The sequence below is a fragment of the Dermacentor variabilis genome, chromosome 11 (genome assembly GCF_050947875.1).
Source record: "Dermacentor variabilis isolate Ectoservices chromosome 11, ASM5094787v1, whole genome shotgun sequence".
In the NCBI taxonomy this organism is placed as follows: domain Eukaryota; kingdom Metazoa; phylum Arthropoda; class Arachnida; order Ixodida; family Ixodidae; genus Dermacentor; species Dermacentor variabilis.
In genome coordinates this window covers 16,394,403-16,418,678 of record NC_134578.1, presented here as the reverse complement: position 1 = coordinate 16,418,678, position 24,276 = coordinate 16,394,403, and the positions used below count along the sequence as shown (strand labels likewise).

Here is a 24,276-nt window from a genome sequence, read left to right as displayed (position 1 = left end):
AGGCTTCGTCTCAAATATGTTCTACTGGGAAAGTTTCATTCAGACTGCCTTCGAGGCAGTTGGGCACGTACCGACAGTTACGGGGTGCGCAGTACCATATGTCTATGCGGCATATGTGTCGTTCTGCCGAATTCCCTTGAGCTTCCAGATTGTGACACAATTCTTACTTGTGCCTCGACTGACAAATTTTAGGATGCTTTCAAGCGATTTGGCATAGTGGTCACAGAAGAGGAAATAGCTGCGGAGCAGAATATACTTCCAGCTGCTACTTATGTGGATGGTAATTGTGTATGCTGCACTCAAGAAGCATATATTTATGTTCTAAGTGAACTTCGTTGTTGAGAGCCGGAGCATCATAACTGAAGCTGAAGAGCTCATTTTGAGCATTACAAAGGGTGGGCTAGTTTCTCAAGCTGCAGTTCTGAATACCGCACTGATATTGTCATCGGACAACGTCAACGTCAACTTTTTGTGAGTAAAATTATGTGTAGTATTCCGAATTGTTTGAAAATGTAAAGAGTGTGCATCACTTAAAAATGTGCATTTTTATTTGAATCTATAATTTTTGTGTGGAATGAAACATTTATTGTTAAATAAATAATACAATCTTGTTTACAAACGTGCTTTTGTTTCTTCGATAATACATGCAAATTTATCACCTCCAGTACCTTGCAAACTTTATGCTTTGTGGGACAGTGCAAAATTTGTGCAGCTGTTGCAAACAGAAATACAATTCATGTACATGTATTACAAACAGAACTTATATATGTCCTAAGGCCTTTTCTGGGTGTAGGTTTGTGTAACTCAACATAGAACATAGAACATAGAAAACCTAAGCCATAAATACAAGGGGGCCGTAGAGTTCCAAAACGCGGAATGCTCATTTTATTGACGCGAGCTTCTTGGCAGATCTCGGTGATAACGGCAGGCACGCCTGTGGAGGCCATGATAAAAGCCTACGGGGTGGCGCCTGCCATTGCTCAACCAATGCATTCGTTTAACATCAACGGCCTATTGTTGGAAGACATCAGTTCCGAGTTGCCACCCAAGCCTACGACAGAGAGACGGAGCGTACATGGGCTAGCTGCGACGCCTTCTCTACCAGCAGAAAACGGAGATAACACCGTATATATGCGAGAAACGTGACAAAGGATACAACGTACCGCAGAAAGATGAGCCGAAAAGGTACTGTATTGTGTGGGAATGAGCGTCTACAACTTCGAGGACTACAACTTGCTCGGAACACGATGTGGACGGGATGCACGCATAAGAGTGCGGCGCGCTGTCGACGGCCGAGAAGCCTTCATGGGAAATATGCACACGCGCACAAAAAATGAAGCTTGAAATGGTTCGCCGCTCGTATCCACTGCCTCGCAAGGCCGAATGGTGCGTTGGAACGTTAGAAGAAAACGCTACAAGTAATGCAATCAGTTGACCGTAGCCAGTTGGCTGAGCGAGGTAAGTCCTCAAGCATCCACGTTGCAGTCCTTAAAGTTCCCATGAAGATGGTGGCGAGCGCTCACCCCCACCCCCCATTTGATCCTCTGCGAGCCACAGTACTTAGAGAGTAGCCAGACCCACGGGTAGCTAGAAACGTCCAGCGCAGAGAAGTGCGTCGCGCGGTGGGCGCGGAGCAACCTGAGAAAAAATTATGGGGCTCTGGGAGACCGCGGGTAGCCAGAAGTGGAAAATTGAAGAGGGCACCCCTGTTGCCATGACAAGAACACCCGTGTGCACCGCCATTTTGCTAAGCACGACAATGTATTGCCCACATTCTAGGGCCGTAGCTTAAGGGGCTTCGCGCTATCGTCAACGGAGCTTTTTCATTACGAGAGCCAATGGAAGCCATGTGGAGACACAGCCCAGTGGCAACACGTGGCTCATTTAAGTAACACGAACATACAAGAATGTTACGTTCGGGAGATCGTTTCTGAGCGCTCTGGCACCCCTGCAAAGTTCACGTAAAAGAGGAGCTAAGCAGTCCTGTTAGCAATGTGGGCTCCAACGATAAAACGATAAGGAAGCCGGATTGTCACTTCCATGTCTGCTTGTTCTCCTAATACGGTTTACATCTGTTTTTCGCCGCCTTCGTAGAACCGCCAGAGCACTCCGAGGACTACCCGAATATGTCATATGTATGCCTGAAGTTGAATTAACTCGAAACTCAACGTTTGTTGCTTTTTCTTTGGCACCACTGGTCATGATTGGCAAAAATTATACACGTGCACAAATATGCGCATTCTTCCTAAAAGCAAAAATCTCATGCTTTGAATCGCGAAATATATCGGTGATAAGGCTAAGCAGACAAAGATACACTGTTATGTTTGCACAACAGCTGGCGTTGCTCATTGAAGGCGCATGAATAATCGTCAAGGAATCGCCATGGATATTAGTTTATCATAACAGATAACGTTCTGCTAAAACGTTGATCAGAACGCTGTTCATTCTCATGTCGCGCAAGTGGACGCTGAAGTTTATCAGAACAGGAATATTGCATCGTTACCTTCATCGCCTGGTACACTGGTTTTCGTAAACGAGCCGTCATTACGTCGAACTGGATGATCTGATGTCACATACGCGTAGTGACTACCGATGCTGAAATCATCGTTGAAGTTCACGTTGAAGCCGTGAAGGAATCGGTGACAGGGCAGATGGCGGCGCTCTATTTACCTAATATCTCATTTGTACTCTTTCAGTATGGAACACCTGCATTTGGAACAACGTCGTCGAATGCACTTGATGCCAAAACGGTGGCCGTCATTTCATTTATTGTACAGCTTTTCTATACTTTACTGCAAAATTACATGCGGTATATGAAGATCTGCTGGCTGCAAGTAATTTCTTTGTTTGATGGACTTCAGTAGCCCAATTATGTCCTCACTTTGGACCATCAACTGCATCGATTTGAGTGCGTGACCAAAACGATTGCGATCACAAGCAACGCAAATAACTACATTCTCGACTATTTTATTCATCATTCAAGCAGCAAAATAAGCCTGCGTCAACTGCAATTAAGCTAGTAGTGGGTGCAGCAAATTTACGGTTCGTCCGTTTGCATCGCTTGCGATATTCTAATAAATTACGAAGGCTAGGGATCTCGAGAAAGTAGGCTATTAAAATATAAGCGACTTTTTAAGTGAACTAAATATTCAGCTGGATTCTTTTTAAAAGTAGCAGGTATTAAACTCATTGATACTTCAAAGGATAACACTCCCCGATGTTTTAGCAAGCTTCATGCACAACATTGGCATTGAACTTCTCTCCCAGATGTAATAGCTGTCCGATTTCTTGTCTGGTACTCGCGTCGTTCTCTCGCTCTGTGTGAAAATATGACCAAGCCAATTCTCACCTTGCCGCCATCAAATGTTATACATTTTCTATTATTTTATCTGATAAATCAAACAGGCGTACGACAACGTTCTTTTACAGGCCGTTTTCACACTTTCGCTAGCCGGCCCAAGGATGACAGCGTAAGTGATCACGGCTCCTGCTAACTTAAGAAAAAAGAACAAGCTGAAATAATTAGCATTTTCTTGCTGCAGATATATTTTGCCTCGACTACGTGCATTCCATCGCTTATAATGGAAGGGAACACTTAAATTGTTTTCAAAATAGCTTAATAGTTCCAAACGGATGCACCGCATAAAATGACATATTGATACTGAATATTCAATGGCTAAAGTGAATGGTTCCTACCAGAACGCCAGATTTCAATGCTTACAGTACCAGTAAAAGTTGCTTTATAAGGAATTCACTGTTCATTCTCATGTCGGTTGCAACATTGCCCGTTTGTTTTGATGATACAATTGTGGTAAAACAAGCGAGAAGCCACGGTGGTGCCACAGAAAGCATTATTCAACCTCTATATGCATCCTCAGTTAGAAATGCGTATTAGCAGTGCCATATCAACGCATTTGAGAGTGCAAGAAAAAGTTCATTCTCATTACTGTCAATTCGACTGCAATGCTTTCAACATCTGTTCAGGTGAACGAGCACATTCCTTTTCAATATACTTTCTTCAGCTTGCGGAATTCTGCAGAATTAATTTGCCAAATATCAGTGATTTCCACCCTCACATTGATATATTTTACATATCCGCGGGTTCACGTACTACCTGTCTTTTCTTTTATATCTCCGATATTTTGAATGTACATTTTACCCCCGCATGATGAGAGATCGAAAACTATAGATTCATGAAGCACACTCATCACCACTGACTCAGCTTATAAATGTCACCGGCGATGCATGTGTACTTGTGTCTTGCATGTTGGTGCATGCATAGAGCAATCTTCCAAGTTACTTCCTTCAGGTGTTGTCTTGTCCCCTAACTGTTGATTTAATGACAAAATGACAAGAAACTCACTGTCATTAGGCACTTCGATACCTTGCTATATTCTTTAAATGTATTGCCCTCATTATCTGTGTTCAAATAATGTTTAAAGGAATATTCCTAAATACTGATATCCAGCAGTTTTCGTTCTTTGGGAACATTTTAGGTGCTGTTCCAAGCAAGTGAAGGTGCCAGTTGTAAACTACCTGCTTAGGTTATAGTTTAGGTTTTCTGTCCATCTTCTCTTGAAGTGATGGGCTCTTATTTTCCCAAAAGTGTCTTTCATCGCTGAGGTTTATTATACACATGTGTACATATATACCCAATTTTTAATGCAACCGCTGTTTGGCAGTGTTTATACTTGTATGATGCAATCATCCGTTAAAGGGGTTCTTAAAATTAATACGTAGTATTTTCTTTTCAGCGGTATGCATTGAGGTTTGTCGCATCTTGTGTATTTCTTTAGAGTGGGTATAACTGAAGGTCCCTTCAGCAGTGCTTTACTTCGAATTCTCCTCTGCATGCTTTCGCTCTTGTTCTGTTTTTGAGAATAAATCTAGCGAGATACCTTTAGTGTTATTGCCAACACATGGTTATTAATGATCATATATGTACTCAATTCATTGTTTAGCCCTGCTCCGGCTCTTACTTGCTGCAGTGAGCAGAAATATAGGAAAACTTGCTGAAACAATCAGCGGTAGGTTTAATAAGCCAGCCCGACACAAAGCCATCTCCTTTGCTTTTATTCAGTCCTGCAGATAGGTTATCTGTAAAAAAAAACGTGTTAGACACCTGCCACATTCTCTGAGGCCCTTAGTTGGTCCTCACATAAGGAAATTAAAGGATTCAGCCCAGATACCTACTTAGTTGAAATAGGCCCCATCTGTGCAGTACTCGGGAGCCATTTGCAGGGGTTGTCTTACTTTTCGCACCTGGAAAAAGTCTGACCTTTCTGTTCCCACAAACTTTATCCAGTGAAGGTATATTTTGTCCAAATATTTCGTAATGTACGACAGCATTAACCCTGAAAGTGGATAATGTTGAAAGTACATCGCTTTAAACACTGTCTTGTTTACTTTGCTTATACTGTCGAACTTAATGCAATAGCAGTGGCCGAAAGCATCTGTAGACATCACTCGGAAAAGCTTTCTAATAAACTCTTGACCACCAAAACATAACAGTTCGCATTTGGACTCCAAACTTGCCTGTTTATTAATGTGAGCCATCTAACCATCTTTAGACTATTGTGACACTTGGTGTGTCAGAAAAATGAAGCTTGAAGAGAAGCAAAATCAATGTTTACTCATTTCAGTGGTCAACCTGCAACTCACAGCGTCGATGTCAAAGAAGTTGATGGGCATTGAAACGCAGGAGACTGCAAATAAATGCTGAGGCATCGAAAATTCTTCGACGAAGATCGTGTAGATGCATATACTCATCACCGGTAGAATATTGCAGGAAACCATGATGCATCATCGCCAAATATACTTAAGCTTCTCCTTCAGTCTAGAGATGGCACAGAGGTTCATCCGGATCTCAACTTTCCTCGATTTGTTCACAGAATTCACACTGCTATCACCTTGAGTCACGCACAGAAGCTCGTGCTAGTGTCGAAAGTACTGCCAGTGTATTTCTACGCAAGATCTCAAAACAATGGAGTGCACTATTTTGTATACAAATACGAAGTTACCTACTGCGCATAAAGCCTTCACGAAAGCTCTCAGAGCAACAAGCACTTCAGATAGCCGATTAACTTGCAGATGACTGCTAGAACACACGTTCTTAGCAAATGCAAAGCCCAGCCAAACCCACGCCCACCGGTGGTTTTTGTTTGCAAACAGCATTTATGCGCTGAAAAGCAACTGCTTTTCGCAACTCCAAGGTTCCTTCAAGAAATCAACAATACAGCCCGACTTTGCAAGAACAGTGCTGAGCAGTGCCTTCAAACAAATAACGAGTATAAACACAAGGACGTAGAGACCGAGTGAAACCTTCAACATCACCCATAATGGCCTTTGGAGATTGATATATGTTGACAATCTCAATGAAAAGGAACTATATAAAACAAATAAGAGAATAGAAGACATCCAATATTTTTGCGCTGTTTTGGGGCTACCTTCATCAACATTTTGAACGTTTCGGGTTAATAAAATTCCAGAGATTCTGCACCCTGTATCATCCCCCTTGAAGTGCCGACTAATGAATGAACTCATGACTTCGCCGGTCTTTCGATGCCAATCGAAGTTCTTTTCCTGTAATTAACGCGTCACGGTTACTGTAAATGGTTTCTTCAGCTGCAGCTCTTGTGTGTAATGTGCAAAACAAACTGCATTAGTCATATCTAGAAGGTAACATTTACAGAAGAATATATTTTACGCTAACCGAGCATATGGATTCTGTGAAATTGATCTTAGCGCGACATTCTGACTAAACGTTGCCGCTTTCTGTTACAAATGCTTTCATTAAATGTCATCGTTGTCATGGCCGATAATCTCGGCATATTTCAGTCGTTGCATGGTGCTAATGTTTTCATTATTTCTCTACGAATACAAAGCGAAATAGAGCTGTTGGCAAGGATTTAATTGTTCAGACGCAGTGATACAGAAGATGAAGTAGTGTACAGACAGGTTCGGGCGTTTTCGTGTTTGCCGAAATATTCTGCTTGACTCTTTAAGCATGCATGTAGCTTCCCAACAGCAATTGCATTTGCTTTACAAACATATTTTGTTCCGTATTTAACCCATCAGCACCAAGCGTACTTCTAAAGGTATAGTGCAATTTTTTATTTGTAGATGATAAAAATGAGTGTTCCTTGGTCTTTGCACTAGACAAGTGCTTACAATTGTGACGAACTGCAATACTTGGAGATATTCAATTATCTTGGGTGACAGAGCAAATCCACTACACGGAAGAAAGTACCACACGACGAGGGGAAAGCGTTCAAAGTAAACTGCTTTAATTTATTGTGAACGGTGCATTTACTTCGTGCTACCACGGCGATAACGTGACTGTTTGCTTCACTTGAAATTTTTCTTTTGTTTGTTTCGGGGATATAAGTGTACCGCTTTCGAAAAACCACACTAGTTTCTAATCAACGCTCGTCCTCGTCGTGTAATAATTTTCCCATGTCCCGCATTTAAATTGTCACCGAATAACGAATGTTTACCTTTGCCACCTACTTTGCAAATGACTTTTTCATACGCATTGTCACCCTTCTAGAAGGAAAAAAACACGGAGTTTTAACATTCTGCTAAATGTGGTGCCACAGGCAGGTGGTTCAGGAGTCTTGTCAGTTTTTCACATCTCAATTAGTACGACTTCCGTGGCGTCGAGTGGTCACCATCCACGTTTGGATGGCAAATTCAAAAGAATTACAATGAAACGCGTCTGTCTAATACTTCGCCACCGAGAACATGCACTGGCGCTCATGTGTTTGTACTATAACCCCGTACACAAGCCACCGATCTGCATTATTGACAAGTTTGCCAGGTGCGCAGATGTGAGTCGGCGCTAGTCAATAATTCATGGTGTGGTAAGTACACTACTCTTCGCAGCGAGAGTCATTCACCATGGCGCTCGTGCGAGCACTAAAGTTTACCACGTGCGAGCTTTTATGCTGTTATTTCAAGCCATTAAAGTATCAAACAGTTTGACAGACTTTCTTTCCAGGAATGCATAGAAGCGCAATACTGTGAAGGGGCAAGAAACTAGACAAGATATCCTTAGACATTTTTCTCACATCCGAGGAGAACTCGAAAGCGTAATCGTTTCTGAAGACTATTTTAGTACCTTCCGCTATGCTGCACGCGCGTAACACGCATTTTTTTGTTTAAATACCATCGTTAGATAGTCAAAGCATCATCTCTATGCACATGGGCAAATTCACCCCCTCATGTTTATTGCGGTGAAATGTTTTTCGTTTTTTTGCCAAAAAGGCAATACATATGGTGCTTTGGTTCGCCACTCTGCCGCCGAGTCCTGGGTACATGTGACATCCCGCGGTATTCGAAACTTTACGGCTGCTTTTCGTGGTCTGGCGACACAATTGTCCAGATCCGAATAATGTTCGCGTTTTAAATATACATGAAAATCAGAATTACATAGCTTGCACCAATTATCCTGTGTATCGGGATTAATATCCGGGATAATTATTTGACGCAGTCCTTTCTACCGAGTTTGGAAATTGATTGAAGGCAGTTTAGGACGCAACGTAGGATCGGATATGGTGGAGGATATGCGCGTATTTATCCTTGCGTTTCTAATATGCAATGAGCAGACAAATAATACTCGTACAACAAATATTTGGACCATGGATCCTTACAAGCTTTGGAACGATCAGCCCCTATCGCAGTGAAGTAGTACTTTTATAGCCGGAATACTTGCTGAAAGTATTCGGCGATGTCTGAGGACAGTGATTCGCGTACGCTTGTTTCTTCTGTTCTTTCAACATTATTTCTTGTTTTCTCACTCGAAAGTGGATGTGTCGGACTTGCTGAGGTGTCATAGTTGGTTAATGCGTTTTGAAATGTTTTATTTTTATTATAGCTAAATGTCCTGGGAATAGTGACTACAGTTAAATATGACGAACAATCTTGCGTCAGATAGTACTATAACCCAGATGTATAATGCCCAGAATGGGCCATTTTCAAGTTTTCTACAGTAGAAGACACAGAAGAGTTTCAAAACATTCAGAGACGCACATAGTTCCGCATACTAGTGAAGGCACACAAATGAAGTCGAGAACACCGGCAGAAGTTCAAATTTTGGCAAAAGAGATGACTGACGTATTTCTCCGTAGCTACCTTACAGAACGCATAAAAGCATACTGCATACACAAAATTGAAATGTGAAAACCACATACTCAATTGTTTTTAATTCTGTCTTCGCACAAATGAAATAGAGCGACTGGCAACTAGCTGCTTCCGGTCTCTGAAGTTTCGCCCGAGTATCCCTAACGGCTTTCAGTAGCTAAAAAAACTCCCCCCAGAAGCATGTCTCGTTTAGGTATGTTTTTCTGTACTACAAGATGGGGTATTTCAAAGATGGAACCGTATACACGAAATATGAGAATGAGGAAGAGGACAAAATTCGGCCAGATGCGAATGTCTCAGCAATAGGTCTTCATTCAACGTTACAGAGGTCATGCCTTGTGTTGAAGGCGACCGGGAGGGAGGAGGGACAAAACTGGTTCATCAGGTCGATTAAGATCGGGAGCTTAGAGCGTGTTCCGGTATTAGGAAAATGTGCAGACCGCGCTTGCGTAGCATTTACCCACTTAGGATTACTTCACTTCCACATACAGTGTAATTACACACAAAAGGTGCTTGCCCTTTCGGGCCCTGCATGTTACCTCCAATTGCTTTAATCATTTAAATCTAGTTAACGCCATTGTAACCATTCGGCAACAAATCGCACCTTAGGTTTAGGAAGAGGCACCAGCTTATATTTTATACATTTCCTAAAGTGGAAATTTAATACGTTTGAAAATGGTGAATTTTCTACAGTACCAACAACACAGTACCTACAACCCGAACACAGTTTCATGTTTTGTTCATGTGGTTACAACTTCAAGGAAGTTTTCCCTCCAAACCAGTCCCGTTTGCAAGGAGCGAAGACGATGTTTTCTGGGTAAGTTGCCCCTAACTATTTTTGCAAATGTTTAGTGCTGCTGTTCTTATCTAATGTGTCACACTACGATATTACGTGCAATTTTGCTTATGCAAGGTTATGACGTAAATATCAGCGCGCTAACAAGAATGTTCCCACATGGGAACAATAGAACAGAACCGCTGCATGCATGTAGCTTATGCTGGTGCTTGTATTGACTTAATGAATGACTATTTTTACCCAACAGATGACTCGCCACAAAAATTTGACCCATGAGGAAGCTATAGAAATGGTCAACGATGACTCTGCGGGAAAAAGTCGAAGTTCCAGTTTTGCCACTTCCAAACGGGGATGACGTTCACACTGCCGTAGAAGGATAACGCCGACATTGCTCCGGTGGATGTACTGCCAAAGAAAACTGCAGGAGAAATGAAGGTACACACTTCGGATATCGAGAAAAATTGACATGATTAGGATTAAACACATAATTAAAAGGCGAAAAAGCCAGCCGAAGGGATTTCTCAGTGGAAGCATAGTAAGTGCAGGAGCTCAATGGACAGCTCACAAGGGAAGCCCTTGCTAGTGACTCATGCCGACTGAGTGGACGAAAATCCATTTCAGTTCTTTAATCGCTTGTTCAAGAAGGAAATTATTGATCTGGTAACTGAAGAATCGAACCGATATGCGCAAGAGCAGAATGATCATAGCTTCGAACTGACTGAAGAAGTTTCTCAATTTTTTGAAATTTTATTCCTCCGTGGATACCACAAGCTTCCTCCTAGAGACCTCTACTGGTTGAAAGCTGTTGGTCTCGATGTACCACTTCTATCAGATACAATGAGTCAGGCCAAATTTCGTGTAATCAAGAAATACATTCACACCGCTAATTGTACACTCCTAAGAAAGGGAGACAAAATGTTGGAGATTCGGCGCCTTTTACTGCTTAGTCGAAGCTTTGCTCCATCAGTTCGGAATATTCTCAATTAATCTCAGTGCTGGTGAGCAAATGGTACCACATTTTGGTCGGCGCAGCTGCGAAATTTTTATGAAAGGAAAACCAATAAGATTTGGCTACAAGCTGTGGATTCTCTCATCAGGTTAGCCCTTTCACATTCACGGCTACACAGGAAAAATTGACCAGGAGAACGTGAAAGAACCAGTGGGAAAGCGCACTTTATTGAAGGCGCTTAAGTGCAGAAGTACCAACAGACGACAGTCTTTTTAGGGGCAATTTCTTTACATTTCACTAGCTGCTACAAGAGCTGAAAGTGCAAAGGTTTCTAGCCGCCGAAACCGTCAGAAAGAGAACTGACTGAAAAAAATGTACCATATAGAAGACTCAAAAGAACTTTCCAAGCTATAAAGAGGATCCTTTCACGACATGTGTGATGAAGAAATCCTCGCTGTGAAGTGGAACGACAGTAATTGTTTGCGTTACCGCAAACTGCCATGCAGTTCACCCCGCAGCAACTGGGAGCCGCTACAGCCACAAGTAGCGAAAGAGGGTAAACATACCCCAGCTGACAATAATTCAAGAATACAACTAGCACGTGGGAGGCGTCGACGTTCTTGGCCGATTTATTAGCGAATATTGCGCATGCATTGTGGGCAAGGAGTGGTGCTGGCCTTTCCTGAGCAATTCGCTGGTAACACTGTGCGTCGCCGCTTGGAGAGACTACAGATAATTTATGGAACTTGCAAGGGACCCAACATTTGACCAGGTAAAACTTACAAGTAGTACAAGGCCTATACACTACGCAGACGGTTTCCCGAGAGCGACCAGGCCCGATTACAGCCCTTTCGTTCCATTGCAGGGGAGGCAGTGGTTATTATGTGGTGCCATCATTTTGGCGGTGCACAAAAAACTAGAATGATGTGCTGAGGGTTTTCAAAGTGTCCTTGTATATTTATTATTCACATGTTTACCGCAAGTGATGGCAACAGGTTTCTGCAAGTTTCAGAAGGAAGTGACGCTCATACACCTTGCGCCATTGTTATTTGTAAACGTGTGGTATATCGCGATATTTGAACAAATCAAACGTTTTACAATTACAACTATATCTACTGATTAAAATCCTGCAACTTATTTTGTTTTTTGGTGCCATCGTTTATTGGGGGGGGTAACTTGAAATGTTATTTTGTTTCCATAAATGATCTTAAAAATTATATACAGGCCAATTGTGTGTGGGGGGGGGGGTCCGAAACCAACGAGCATATCTTAAAGGTCGCTGCTGCTGATTTAAAAGCCGAAAGCGAACTGTTTGTTATTTCTTTAAACACTCTCTTCATTCCTTTTGACACGTGTCTGGTACACCTGCATGAAACACATATCAGTAAGGACATCAATGGTTCTTTCAAGTAGGCGTGGTTTGTTTGATATACCAAAATATTTGAGCTATGCCTGTGAGCTGTTGTCGTTTTTTGTCGCACTTACGGCTTTGTTTTGCCGTACGTTTACTAATTTTCGTTATACATACGAGTTTGGTTTTTCAATTAAAATTTCAGTCCTGACAACAGCGCAAGTAGTGTCGGTTCCGCCTTTTCGCGTGTCCTGCTTTCATGCTACACAAACCAGCGCCATAAGTATCACAAACAGTTCAAGCCTGCAACGAGTATGATAAGCAGTTGGCAACTAAAGCTGACGGGGCACCCGCATGCAATAAAAAGGTCTGAATTTTAGCAAAGCCTGGTTACACAAGTTGACATTGAAAACTACAAATACGGCATACATTCGTTTCCCGTAGCCAACATAAAAGCAAATACGAACGTCTATTACCATATCTACGACCCAGAAGACATTCGTTTGTTGGTCCATGTATTGTACAAAAGCACATTCATCTCCGTCTGCAACGTATGTTTCGACTAGTCACTAACGACGCGACATCGATCAGCGAAACCCGCCATTACGGTCCCACGCTGCTGCAGCGCACAACAGAGAGGGAGAAAACATCGGCGTGTCCGCGGTGTTTAGCTGCAGTCGGTCCGTCCCATGAGCGTTAATAATTCCCACCTGAATTACGAGGGTGGTCAGGCATGAGATCGGAACCGTCGATCTCGTGTGGGTCGAGGAAAGCGCGGCGATCGCTCTGTTTGCGGTATATTGGCAGTTGGACGGGTGTCCCCAAAGGCAGCGGGGGTGAAGCGCAGCGGCTTCGAAGTCGCTTCAGTCTACGGGTGTGTACGTAGTATACCATCGTGGAAAAAGATGTCGTGGAAAAACTGAAAAAGATACGTCAGGTGAGCTCGTATTTCGCATAATTTTTCCTATGCGGGCTATCTTCTTGTAGGCCAGTGTCAGCATTTTTATCAGAGCACGACCATGTTATATGCAAGAAGTCAGAATTTGGCAAAGTGATGAATGTCTGGGATATTTTACTACTGTGGGTAGTAACTCCCAACACCTCGTAAATCATCAAAGTTGTTTTTGAACACTCACTAAACCGTTTCTTGAGGTATTATCACTGGACAGAAACAAATCATTTATGTGCAAGTGTAGTTGGATGCGAATATGGGCCATTCACTGCCAGTCTTGCTGGAACTTGGTGCGTGGCGGATAGGAAAGAATAAACTGCGAAAGCAGCTAAGTTCGCCAGGAAACCAGCGGCGGTGGTAAGAACGCGTTAGCAGTTTGCCAGTGTAGCAGTGATTTACGGCCCGGCAATTGTTACAAGAAGGCACATTTAGGCTGTAAAGAGGGTCGCTGTAGCAGTTACTTTTTATGACATTGTCTGATTTGACCATATCATAGGCTTGAGCTCTGACAACGCACCTTTTATCACTTGCACTTCACCGAGTTATCGATGTTGACGTCGGTTGACGCTTCTGTTTCTGTCAGTTTTAAGTCTTAAAGATGATTTGGCGCTAGATTTAGGCGTAGCAATGTTTTGTACGTGATGAGTCATTTATTATGTGATCTATCACTCTATCGTTCTGATGAATAAACTCCCAGGGCTATTGGAAAATAGGACATGAATGACTTGCTGAGGAAGAACAACAGACCTTGCAAGAACCTTTACACTTGAAGGTGCCTTGTACATTTTTCTAGATGGAGATGTGTATTTTCCGTCATGCATTATTGTTCTAACGTGGCGCTCTTTCGTGAGTAGGGCGCAGTACATGCCTAGTGACCCTATACAGGTATATAATGTTAAAAAATTTCCTGCCTTCCTGGCAAAAAGAAGGAAACCTCGGCTCATGTTTACTTTCTTCTGAAGCTGAGGAGTTGTTGGCCAGTATAGATAAGCACCATCACTAATATTCAAGACTTGAAGGTCATGACAGGAACAATAGTGATATAAGAAAGTCCTCCTAAGAAATTCAGCACCACGTAAGGACGGTGCCTGACATGCAACTAAACGTGCGTGGAAATATCAATCCAGTTTGCACAATGTGACTTGTTTCATACCACTGGTTTCCTTTACAGACTCGAAACCAAAGCAACACATTTCGGCAAGAGAGGATTGAAATCTCGCAATCGCGACGACCGAAATGGCCAGCGCAATGGCCGAGAACTTCCGAGTACGCGGCTGGCTTTGTCGGGCCGCTGGAGTATTCTTCATCGAGAACCTTCAGGCAGCTGACGTAGACGAAATGGTAGTCAGGTGGAAGTCCTGGTACACTTTGTACTCTTCAGCTTGCCTCTTAACCTTCGCCGCCATAAACATAGACTTCGTCGCCACAAATGTGATGCGGTTGTCAGCGAAAGCCCGGACCTTCACGAAAGCTCTCTTCGTCGCAGTCCCGTTATCTGTGTCGGTAAAAGTCGTGGCGAATATCTTCAGCGCGATCTTTGGCTCGCGCAAAATGAGGGAGTTCTTTAGGAACGCCGCAAATCATGAGATGCAGACGTCGTTCTGGGGCGAAAGGTACCGTTACCAGTCTCGGATATCCTACGTCCTGAGGTATGCCTTTTCAAGCGTCCCTCCGTTTCCCCTCCCCCAGTACTCACTCAATCATGGGCGTTCATGATCTACAGCACTCCCTCACCTTCCTATTCATGCCCACTCGTGCTCATCGACACTCAATCGCGTTCAAAGTGAATTCACACTTACTGTCACCCACTCGCGTCCTCACTCCCTATAACTGTCCACTGCCACTAGCTGGTGCTCGCTTGCATACGCACGTCTACTCAGTCAGCGACTTTTCTTCGTACTCACATTAATTGGCACGGCACTTCTGTCGATACTTACGTTCACTCGCACCGTACCCTACTCTCTAAAACTCCATCTCCCGCATGTGAAATCAGTGTGGTCAGTGCGCTCGTACGCTACCCACATACCAAGTAATGCCTAACTGTTCTGCATGACAGTGACTCGATGCTTTCAAGCCAAACAACATTACATTCCAGGTTCTTTATGGTCGGAGGCTTCTTCGGGAACGTTGTCGTCACCTCACATATGATAATCAGCACAGCAGGCTTCGGGAGCAACTACTACCTGGACCTCTTGAGGGTGACCACTATTACCGGGAATTTTTTCTTCTTCTTCTACGACATGCTGCATTCGTTCACCTTGAGACCTTGCTGCGAAGTGTTGATCGCCTACGTACGACACCAACATGCCACAATTCGGGCAGTTCTGCCTACAGAGAATCGTCCGATCACGGGCCCTATGGGAATATCGGGAGTGGCCGAACTTCAGCGGGTGAAGTCAAACCTACGGTGCATCGCAAAGCTTCGGGAACTTCTAAATGACATCTGGCAGTACTCTCTAGCGATATCATCTGCCGCTGTGCTTATCATCGGATGCATCTGCGTCTATTGCACCTTCGATAGCGGCATGCCTCTTAATCAAATCCTGTTGACCTTGTCATACTTTGTGTACTCAGCTCTGGACTTTATTGATGTGGCCCGCCTAAGTGATGCGATGGCAAGCGAGGTAAGTGTTTGCCAGCTAAAATGGCCCCACACTGCTATCATCTTTTTGTGCTGCATATATCCAATTTTGCTTTCTTTAAAGGTTCGAGCTTTGAGGGACACACTAGCAACGGCGTCCATGCACCGGAGCTCCGCTACTGAACTGCGGGAGGTACTTGCTTATGTTATCTTGCCTACTCGTGACACTGGGTGGTTAAAAAAGCCTGTGGGCTGCAACCAACATTTTGACAGGTGACCTTCTCTTCATGGTAGAAACTTCGTTCCTTAATATAGCTGGGATTATGCAGTTCATCCCTCCGCCATCTTTATGGGCGATTACCACAAGCAGGCATGATCACCAGTGTGTGTTAAGCGCAGGCTAAAGGAAGTGGAAGCGCAGGTCGCCAGGGTAAGCGGATGCTCGCGCTCACTGCCAAATATTTCCGCAAGCTATGTATTCACTCTTTTGTCCACTCACACTCGTAGGCACACGCCAACGTTCCCACTGACAACCGGCAGCCCTCGCGCTCCTAGTACTTCCGTTCACGCTTGCAGGCATCCACTCACGCTAATACGCGCGTCCACACCTACCATCACACGCTCACTCAAATACTAGCCCATTCCCGTTTACACTCCCTGACTGTCCCTCACGTTCATGGGCAGGACCACTCAGAATTACTATCACTGACTCATTCGTGCTCACGTTACCTGCACTCAGTCCGGTTCATACGTAATTGGGCCCATTTCATCCCTCGCTCAAGCTCTATTGTATACCTGTGAAATGAGTCTGGAGAGAGTACAAGTCAGCGTACTTGAATGAGTATGCCGGTTTATGAGTGGAAGTGTTGAAAAGGAAGAGTAGCCTTCACCGGACTCTTTTGTACCGACATAAGCTCTATTCGCTGGGCGCAGAGTAGAGCTGTAGGCAAGCTACCACGCTGATAGCTGTTGTGGCCACAATTGCGCTTGTCGGAACGTTTACTCCATGCTGCGACCTTTTTTGGTGTGCCGCGTTCATCACTACAACCTTTTTTTATGCTGTTACACATTCTGTATGGTGGAGAGGAATGCTAAAGTTGTGGTTACAGTCAGATGAATGGCATTTTCGTTATCTCTTCTGCTGTATCTGTGCTGAAGCTGTTTACTCTGCAATTTCTTTGAAAGGTCTCATTTATGACGTATAGCTAGTTATGTAGCTTTTAGCCCCAAATGAGGATCCATTGGGTGCACAAGAGAAAAAATTTGTATAAATGGCTGATAAAATGAGGTCTCCATTTTCATGTAAACTATTTCACCGCTATGACGTATGTTACGCACGCGTTCATGTGAAAGAAGCATAATATCCTGTGGCTATGTTCTCATGCGTGTTTACTATTAACTTTCACACGAAGAATTATTCGTCATCCACACAATCTCTGGGGGCTTACATAATTCTGAACATCCGTGAGCTTCGACAATGCTTCCTCCTAGCAGGTGTCGTCGCATCGTCCTCCGTGCTACCGAGTAGGTTATAAATGAAACTGGTAATTAATTAGAGTGGTATTGTGACTATTCACTATTGCGGCAAATTTATAAATGGTACCTCTGCACCAGTAGTTTTGATTGGCGTTAAACAATCACGGCCTCTCCAGCCTGTCCGGACAGGCCGCCATTGGAATCTGAACCTGGCAACGTTTAACGTTAGAACGTTATCTAGTGAGGCGAGTCTAGCAGTGTTATTGGAGGAATTAGAGGGTAGTAAATGGGAGATAATGGGGCTCAGTGAGGTTAGGAGGACAAAAGAAGCGTATACAGCGCTAAAAATCGGGCACGTCCTGTGCTTCCGGGGCTCAGAGGAGAGACGAGAACTAAGTCGGAAGGATATAGCTGGTAACATAAAGAATTCTATGACCTTAACGAGAGGGTGGCAGGTCTTGTTGTGAAGCTTAATAAGAGGTACAAATTGAAGGTCGTGCACGTCTACGCCCCTACATCCAGTCATGATGACCAGCAAGTCGAAAGCTTCTGTGAAGACGTGGAATCGGTGATGGGTAAAGCCAAACAAAATACACTATACTCATGGGCGACTTCAATGCCAGGGTAAGCAAAAAGCAGGCTGGAGACAAGTCAGTGGGGGAATATGGCATAAGCTCTAGGCATAGCAGGGGACAGTTATTAGTATAGTTTGCAAAACAGAATAATATGCGGGTAATGAATACCTTCTTCCGCAAGCGGGATAATCGGAAATGGACGTGGAGGAGCCTGAATGGCGAGACTAGAAATGAGACTTTATACTCTGCGCTAACCCTGGCATCATACAAGATATGGACGTGCTCGACAAGGCGTGCTACAGTGACCATAGGATGGTAAGAACTCTAATTAGCCTAGACTTGAGGAGGGAACGGAAGAAACTAGCGGTAAGAGGGAAAATAGAGGAATTCCAGATCAAGCTACAGAACAGGTATACGGTTGAAACAATGAACGGCAGTCGTATGGGCGTCATTAAGGAGTGTGCAATAGAAGTCGGTGGTAACTCCGTTAGACAGGATACCAGTAAGCTATCGAAGGAGAAGAAAGATCTGATCAAAAAACGCCAATGTATGAAAGCCTCTAACCCTACAGCTAGAATAGAACTGGCAGAACTTTCGAAGTTAATCAACAAGCGTAAGACAGCTGACATAAGGAACTATAATGTGGACAGAATTGAACATGCTCTCAGGAACGGAGGAAGCCTAAAAGCAGTGAAGAAACTAGGAATAGGCAAGCAGATGTATGCGTTAAGAGACAAAGCCGGCAATATCGTTACTAATATGGATGAGATAGTTCACGTGGCTGAGGAGTTCTATAGAGATTTATACAGTACCAGTGGCACCCACGACGATAGTGGAAGAGAGAATAGCCTAGAAGAATTTGAAATCCCACAGGTAACGCCAGAAGGAGAAAGCCTTAGGAGCTATGCAAAGGAGAAGGCAGCTGGGGAGGATCAGGTCGCAGATCTGTTGAAGGATGGTGGGCAGATTGTTCTAGAAAAACTGGCCACTCTCTATGCGCAATGCCTCATGACCTCGAGTGTACCGGAATCTTGGAAGAACGCTAGCATAATCCTAATCCATAAGAAAGGGGACGCCAGAGACTTGAAAAATTATAGACCGATCAGCTTACTGTCCGTTGCCTACAAAGTATTTACTAAGGTAATCGCAAATAGAATCAGGAACACCTTAGACTTCTGTCAACCAAAGGACCAGGCAGGATTCCGTAAAGGCTACTCAACAATAGACCATATTCACACTATCAGGTGATAAAGAAATGTGCGGAATATGACCAATCCTTATATATAGCTTTCATTGATTACGAAAAAGCGTTTGATTCAGTCGAAACCTCAGCAGTCATGGAGGCATTACGGAATCAGGGTGTAGATGAGCCATATTTAAAAATACTGGAAGATATCCATAGCGGCTCCACAGCCACCGTAGTCCTCCACAAAGAAAGCAACAAAATCCCTATAAAGAAAGGCGTCAGACAGGGAGATACGATACCTCCAATGCTATTCACAGCATGTTTACAGGAGGTATTCAGAGGCCTGGAGTGGGAAGAATTGGGGATAAAAGTTGATGGAGAATACCTTAGCAACTTGCGATTCCCTGATATTGCCTTGCTTAGTAACTCAGGAGACCAATTGCAATGCATGCTCACTGACCTGGAGAGGCAAAGCAGAAGGCTGGGTCTGAAAATTAATCTTCAGGAAACTAATGTTTAACAGTCTTGGAAGAGAACAGCAATTTACAATAGGTAGCAAGGCACTGTAAGTGGTAGGCGAGTACATCTAGTTAGGGTAGGTAGTGACCATGGATACAGATCATGAGACGGAAATAATCAGAAGAATAAGAATGTGTTGGGGTGCATTTGGCAGGCATTCTGAGATAATGAACAACGGGTTGCCATTATCCCTCAAGAGGAAAGCGTATAATAGCTGTGTACTCACCTACGGGGCAGAAACCTGGCGGCTTACGAAAAGGGTTCTGCTTCAATTGAGGATGACGCAACGCGCTATGGAAAGAATGATGGGTGTAACGTTAAGGTATAAGAAAAGAGCAGATTGGGGGTGAGGGAACAAACGCGGGTAAATGCCATATTAGTTGAAATCAAGAGAAAGAAATGGGGGGGGGGCGTGGCAGGGGCAGGACACGTAATGAGGAGGGAAGATAACCGATGGTCATTAAGGGTTACGGACTGGATTCCAAGGGAAGCGTAGCAGGGGGCGGCAGAAAGTTAGGTGGGCGGATGAGATTAGGTAGTTTGCAGGGACAACATGGCCACAATTACTACATGACCGGGGTAGTTGGAGAAGTATGGGAGAGGCCTTTGCCCTGCAGTGGGCGAAACCAGGCTGCTACTGATGATGATGATGATGATGAAACAATCACGCAATTTCAATCTATGCAGGTTGCCCATCTCTACATTTCCATCTGCCCTGAAGACATGTCACTGAGTGGGGGCAGCTTCTTCAGTCTTGACTTGCCTTTGCTTGTGTCGGTAAGCTCTTCCTCACAGTGAGCATGAAACGAAAATAGCCTTCTCTATGCGCACAGCACCTTAGCGCTCCAGGTTCTGCAATCTCGCAGATTTGTTTTTCCTTCAAGTTATAAAGCACAAATATTAATATAAAACCGCCGCGATTGCTTACTGGCTATCGTGTTGGCTTGCTAAGGAAGAGGTCGCGGGATCGAATCCGGGTCATGACGGCCTCATTTCGATGGGGTTGAGATGCGAAAACACCCGTGTACTTAGATTTTGGTGCACGTTAAAGAATCCCTGGTGGTGGAAACTATTCCTGTCCCTCACTAGCCCGTGCCTCATTATGAAATTACGTTTTTGGCACGTGAAATCCCACAATTTCATTCTTAATTTTGCTTTCCTTGATTATCTTCATTTTACTTCTGTTTGCAAGCCTGAATTCTGCCGAATAGATCACTTTATTTCATTTATTACCAATTTCTTATTTCAATTTCGGTTATATCGTTCCACGCTTCGCAAGCCCCAACTGGTATGTGATATTCTTGAATGAAATAATTTTGGCGGTCGTGCTGCCTTCTCTCTACATGCGTACAATGCAAATAAACCCTTATTTACGAACTCTTCTTGTTGATTGTGCTCCCATAAAAGGAATATGCTAAGATTATGGACTTAAAGCTGATTCAATTGTCTATAAGCTACGTAATCTAAGCTACACTGTAGGTTTCATTATCAACAAACGCGCATAGTCCGGTACATTGTTTCAGTGTACCACTTTTTTTCTTTGGCCATCCAGTAACAGAACACATCGCCAGCTGAGTACATAGGCGTCTATTCTGTAGATATGTGCACATGGAAGCCGGAATTACCATATTGAAGTGTACCACAAAAGCCGGAGTAGAAGAGAACCAACTGAACGCTACACTAACAATTGAAATTTTATTAGCTATCTGTAAGATTAGGTAACACCAGGAACGTATCTGGCACACCTAGTGCAACAAAAAATATATGCAACATAAAAACGTTGTGGGACAGCTTGGACCAAACAATCAGATAATAGAGAAAAGTGCGAACGTTATGTGCGATAGCGATGCAATATGTCAGCCGGGTTGAGGTTGAAAGAAGGCTCAATCAATGTCTAGGAAATGTACAAGTTAAAAGAACCCAGTGTGGTTGAAGCTGATGCGGAGTACCCCAACTAGGGCGAGTGACAGCTCGATTTGCGATCGAGACTGTTACATAATGCCACCATCCCGTGCTTGCGTGCGCGAGGTAACATTTTTTCATATTTATTTACACAGTTCACAGGCTCCCAAAGGAGTATTGCGTGATGGGAGGATGCAAATTAGCAGAAGAAATGGCGTACAAAGAAATTATACAATGTTACTGGGTAATCATAAAAGTATAACAAATATGAATAACGCAGTCGAGGAAACAAAATGACTATGAAATAGCAAAAATGATTAAAGAGGAATTATATAATGTTAGCCTGCAAGGAGGAAAGAACAACTCTAGCACAGGTTTAAATAATGCAATAAATGAAGCAGTAAAAGACTATACAACCTCGTTAGAGGTAACTTAGGCGCACAGTTGGGTTAGATCTGTTCGCGTGCTTTTTGTCCTACCCAGTGAAAATGCACATCCGATGTGTAACTTGATGGAAACGTCTGATTTAGGATTTTAAGTTATCCACATCTTTCTACTTGATATCTCGGCGATTAGAACAAGTTAGATTGCTACTTTTATTGAACTGATTGTACGCCTACGAATAAAGAATTACCGGTGACTTCTCAAGTAAACTCCGAACAATATGTAGCTAGTGTAGTTCGCGTAGAATAGTCAGTTTTTTTTTTTAAACTCGGTACGTGGAAGCTGTAATGCCCTGTACATATACGTATAGACAGTTTCACACGCGTGATAGAAGGTATCCGGCGGCCCCAAGAAACTTTGTCATGTTGCTTAGTCTTCAAAGATAAAAAAAAACCTACTTTTTAGGTTGTTCGCGTGTAAGATAAACTTTACGCTTTCACGTAAAAGAAGGTATCATAGCGCCCACAATTACTACTTACAATATTTGGTATAACTTACAGCAATCTTGCCTTGAAAATGGTAGTTTTAGTGCCGGAGAGGAGGAAGAAGGAAGATAGGAAGGTCAAGCAGACGCACGTCCGATTTGCTACTCTGCACAGGGAAGTGGTTTAAGGGAAGGAGAGGGAGAGAAGGTACTATTAGTGTCAGGCGCAAAAGAGCACGCAGAACAACACAAGAGTACGAAGACACAGCGCTGTCTCTTCTACCCCTTCTGTTGTCCTACGTACTCTCTTGCGCTGAACCTCAAATTATGCAGTACAAATTAGACCACCTGTCTGTTCTTTTTCCTTTAAAAATTGTGATTATGCACAGAATAAAGATTTGAAAATAAATGAGCCTCTATTTTAACAAACTGCTACTATTGCTCCCTTTGTTTTGCCGGCTAAAGGTAGCGGGCTATGTTCGTGGACAAAATCGGAATCCGCCCCGGGTCTCTTCCTAAATAGTATTAGCTTCTATACATTGTGCGAACATTAAATTTTCGCACAATGATAGGCCCTGTCAGTATCGGCATCTTATTTTCTACGTTTTCGTGTCATTATTCCCTCAATAACATCGTCGTAAATCTTTTGCCTTGCAGATTGGTGGTTCTATTATCACCTACTCCGTCATTCTGGTGCAAACGAGCGATGATGTGGAACACCTTCAAGTTGCACATACAAACCACAGTTGAGTACATTGTGAGTGCCCCATGTGAAGGAGCCACGCTTTCCTCTGTACTAGCGAGAAAGAGAAACATAAATGAAAGTGGAAGTGTATATCAACACATAATTTACGATGGAGCGCGAGTTTTGTTTCTACTTTTCAAATGTTATTGTTCAGTAAAGTCAACACTTGTCCATGCTCTGTCACCTTGCTGTCACTGTTAGCGTCGGCGTTGGAATGAATGTTACTTTTTGTGTTGATTTCAGGCATTCTTCCATATTATTTCGCGTGGAAAGCTACTTACAAGGTGTATTTACAAATAGACGGCGTTAGCGGAGATAGAAGAGCCAGGCCAGGTTGTGTCAACTTTTCCTCATCTTCGCCAGCCGTCTTTGTTCTCTTGACTTCATGGCAACGCAACCCTCGACAGAAAAAGCATCGTACTGGTGCATCAAACATGGTCATCATGAAGAGCGTGGTAAAGCATTAGCCGTGCGACGAGAACTGCCTCAGGTGAGGCTATGCCAGCTGACGCGGTAGAGCCGACGGGGACTATATCTCGTAGCTGACATCGGTCATTTGACGTAGGATGCCCCAAGGGCCTTGTAGCATGGCAAAAGTTCAGGAGTCCCACTCAACGGGAAGGGGACCAAAATAACAATGGAGGTCTGGTGAAAATTGAGTCATCGAGCCAGTAATTGTAAACGCGCTTTTGATATTACCAGGATACTGAAACGACTACGGGCAGGCTGACGCGCGTCGTCAGCATCAGCAACAGCGTCATGGGCATACTCGCTGCTCCAGGCACAAGCATAAGGAAGTGCAGCGCCCAGGGGCAATGCAGGGTGGTGGGTGACCAGATAAAACGGCTAATAACCGGCAGCTTCCTGGCGGGAACGAGGAGTAGGGTAGCGCAATGCGTCACGGTGGCCTAGCGAAATGCGTTAAGGCTTGCCACGCTTTAGCCTGCCACCCTGGTTTAACCAGAACACAAATTTTATGTAAACATAGTAACCAACTAACCCGTGAAATCGAAGCAACGCACATCGCCTGGTCAAAAGACGCATGCGTCAGTAGCCCCCTCATCTATTACGTCCATAGAACTAGCATTTTTAGCGGGGGGGGGGGGAAATGATGATTACAGTTATCTCCCCTGTTCAGACCAGCGTGTATGACTGATTGGTAATATATGTATGGTTTTTGGTTTCTTCTGTTGGCTGGAGCTGTCATATTCTGCGTTCCAAGCAATAAACTTCAG

General features: G+C 43.7%; 1 protein-coding gene across 2 annotated transcripts; it reads left to right on the top strand.

Annotated features, from left to right (window-relative positions):
- Nucleotides 1-14,092: 14,092 nt before the first annotated feature.
- Nucleotides 14,093-23,212, top strand: LOC142563092 (uncharacterized). 2 transcript variants are annotated; one of them, XM_075673611.1, is made up of 4 exons: nt 14,093-15,813; nt 15,895-15,963; nt 20,214-20,303; nt 22,954-23,212. In XM_075673611.1, the coding sequence occupies exons 1-4, from the start codon at nt 15,253-15,255 to the stop codon at nt 23,044-23,046; spliced, it is 813 nt and encodes a 270-aa protein (XP_075529726.1). In that variant the 5' UTR covers nt 14,093-15,252; the 3' UTR covers nt 23,047-23,212. The 2 variants fall into 2 exon arrangements, with proteins under 2 accessions (XP_075529726.1, XP_075529725.1); XM_075673610.1 differs by having other exon boundaries at nt 14,093-15,963.
- Nucleotides 23,213-24,276: the final 1,064 nt, after the last annotated feature.

Excerpts from the sequence above, each read along its gene's own strand:
- LOC142563092 (XM_075673610.1), top strand. The coding sequence starts at position 15,253 with ATGCTTTCAAGCCAAACAACATTACATTCCAGGTTCTTTATGGTCGGA. Across the intron at positions 15,964-20,213 it reads CCGCTACTGAACTGCGGGAG|GTTGCCCATCTCTACATTTC; the intron begins GTACTTGCTTAT and ends CAATCTATGCAG. Across the intron at positions 20,304-22,953 it reads ACTTGCCTTTGCTTGTGTCG|ATTGGTGGTTCTATTATCAC; the intron begins GTAAGCTCTTCC and ends TTTGCCTTGCAG.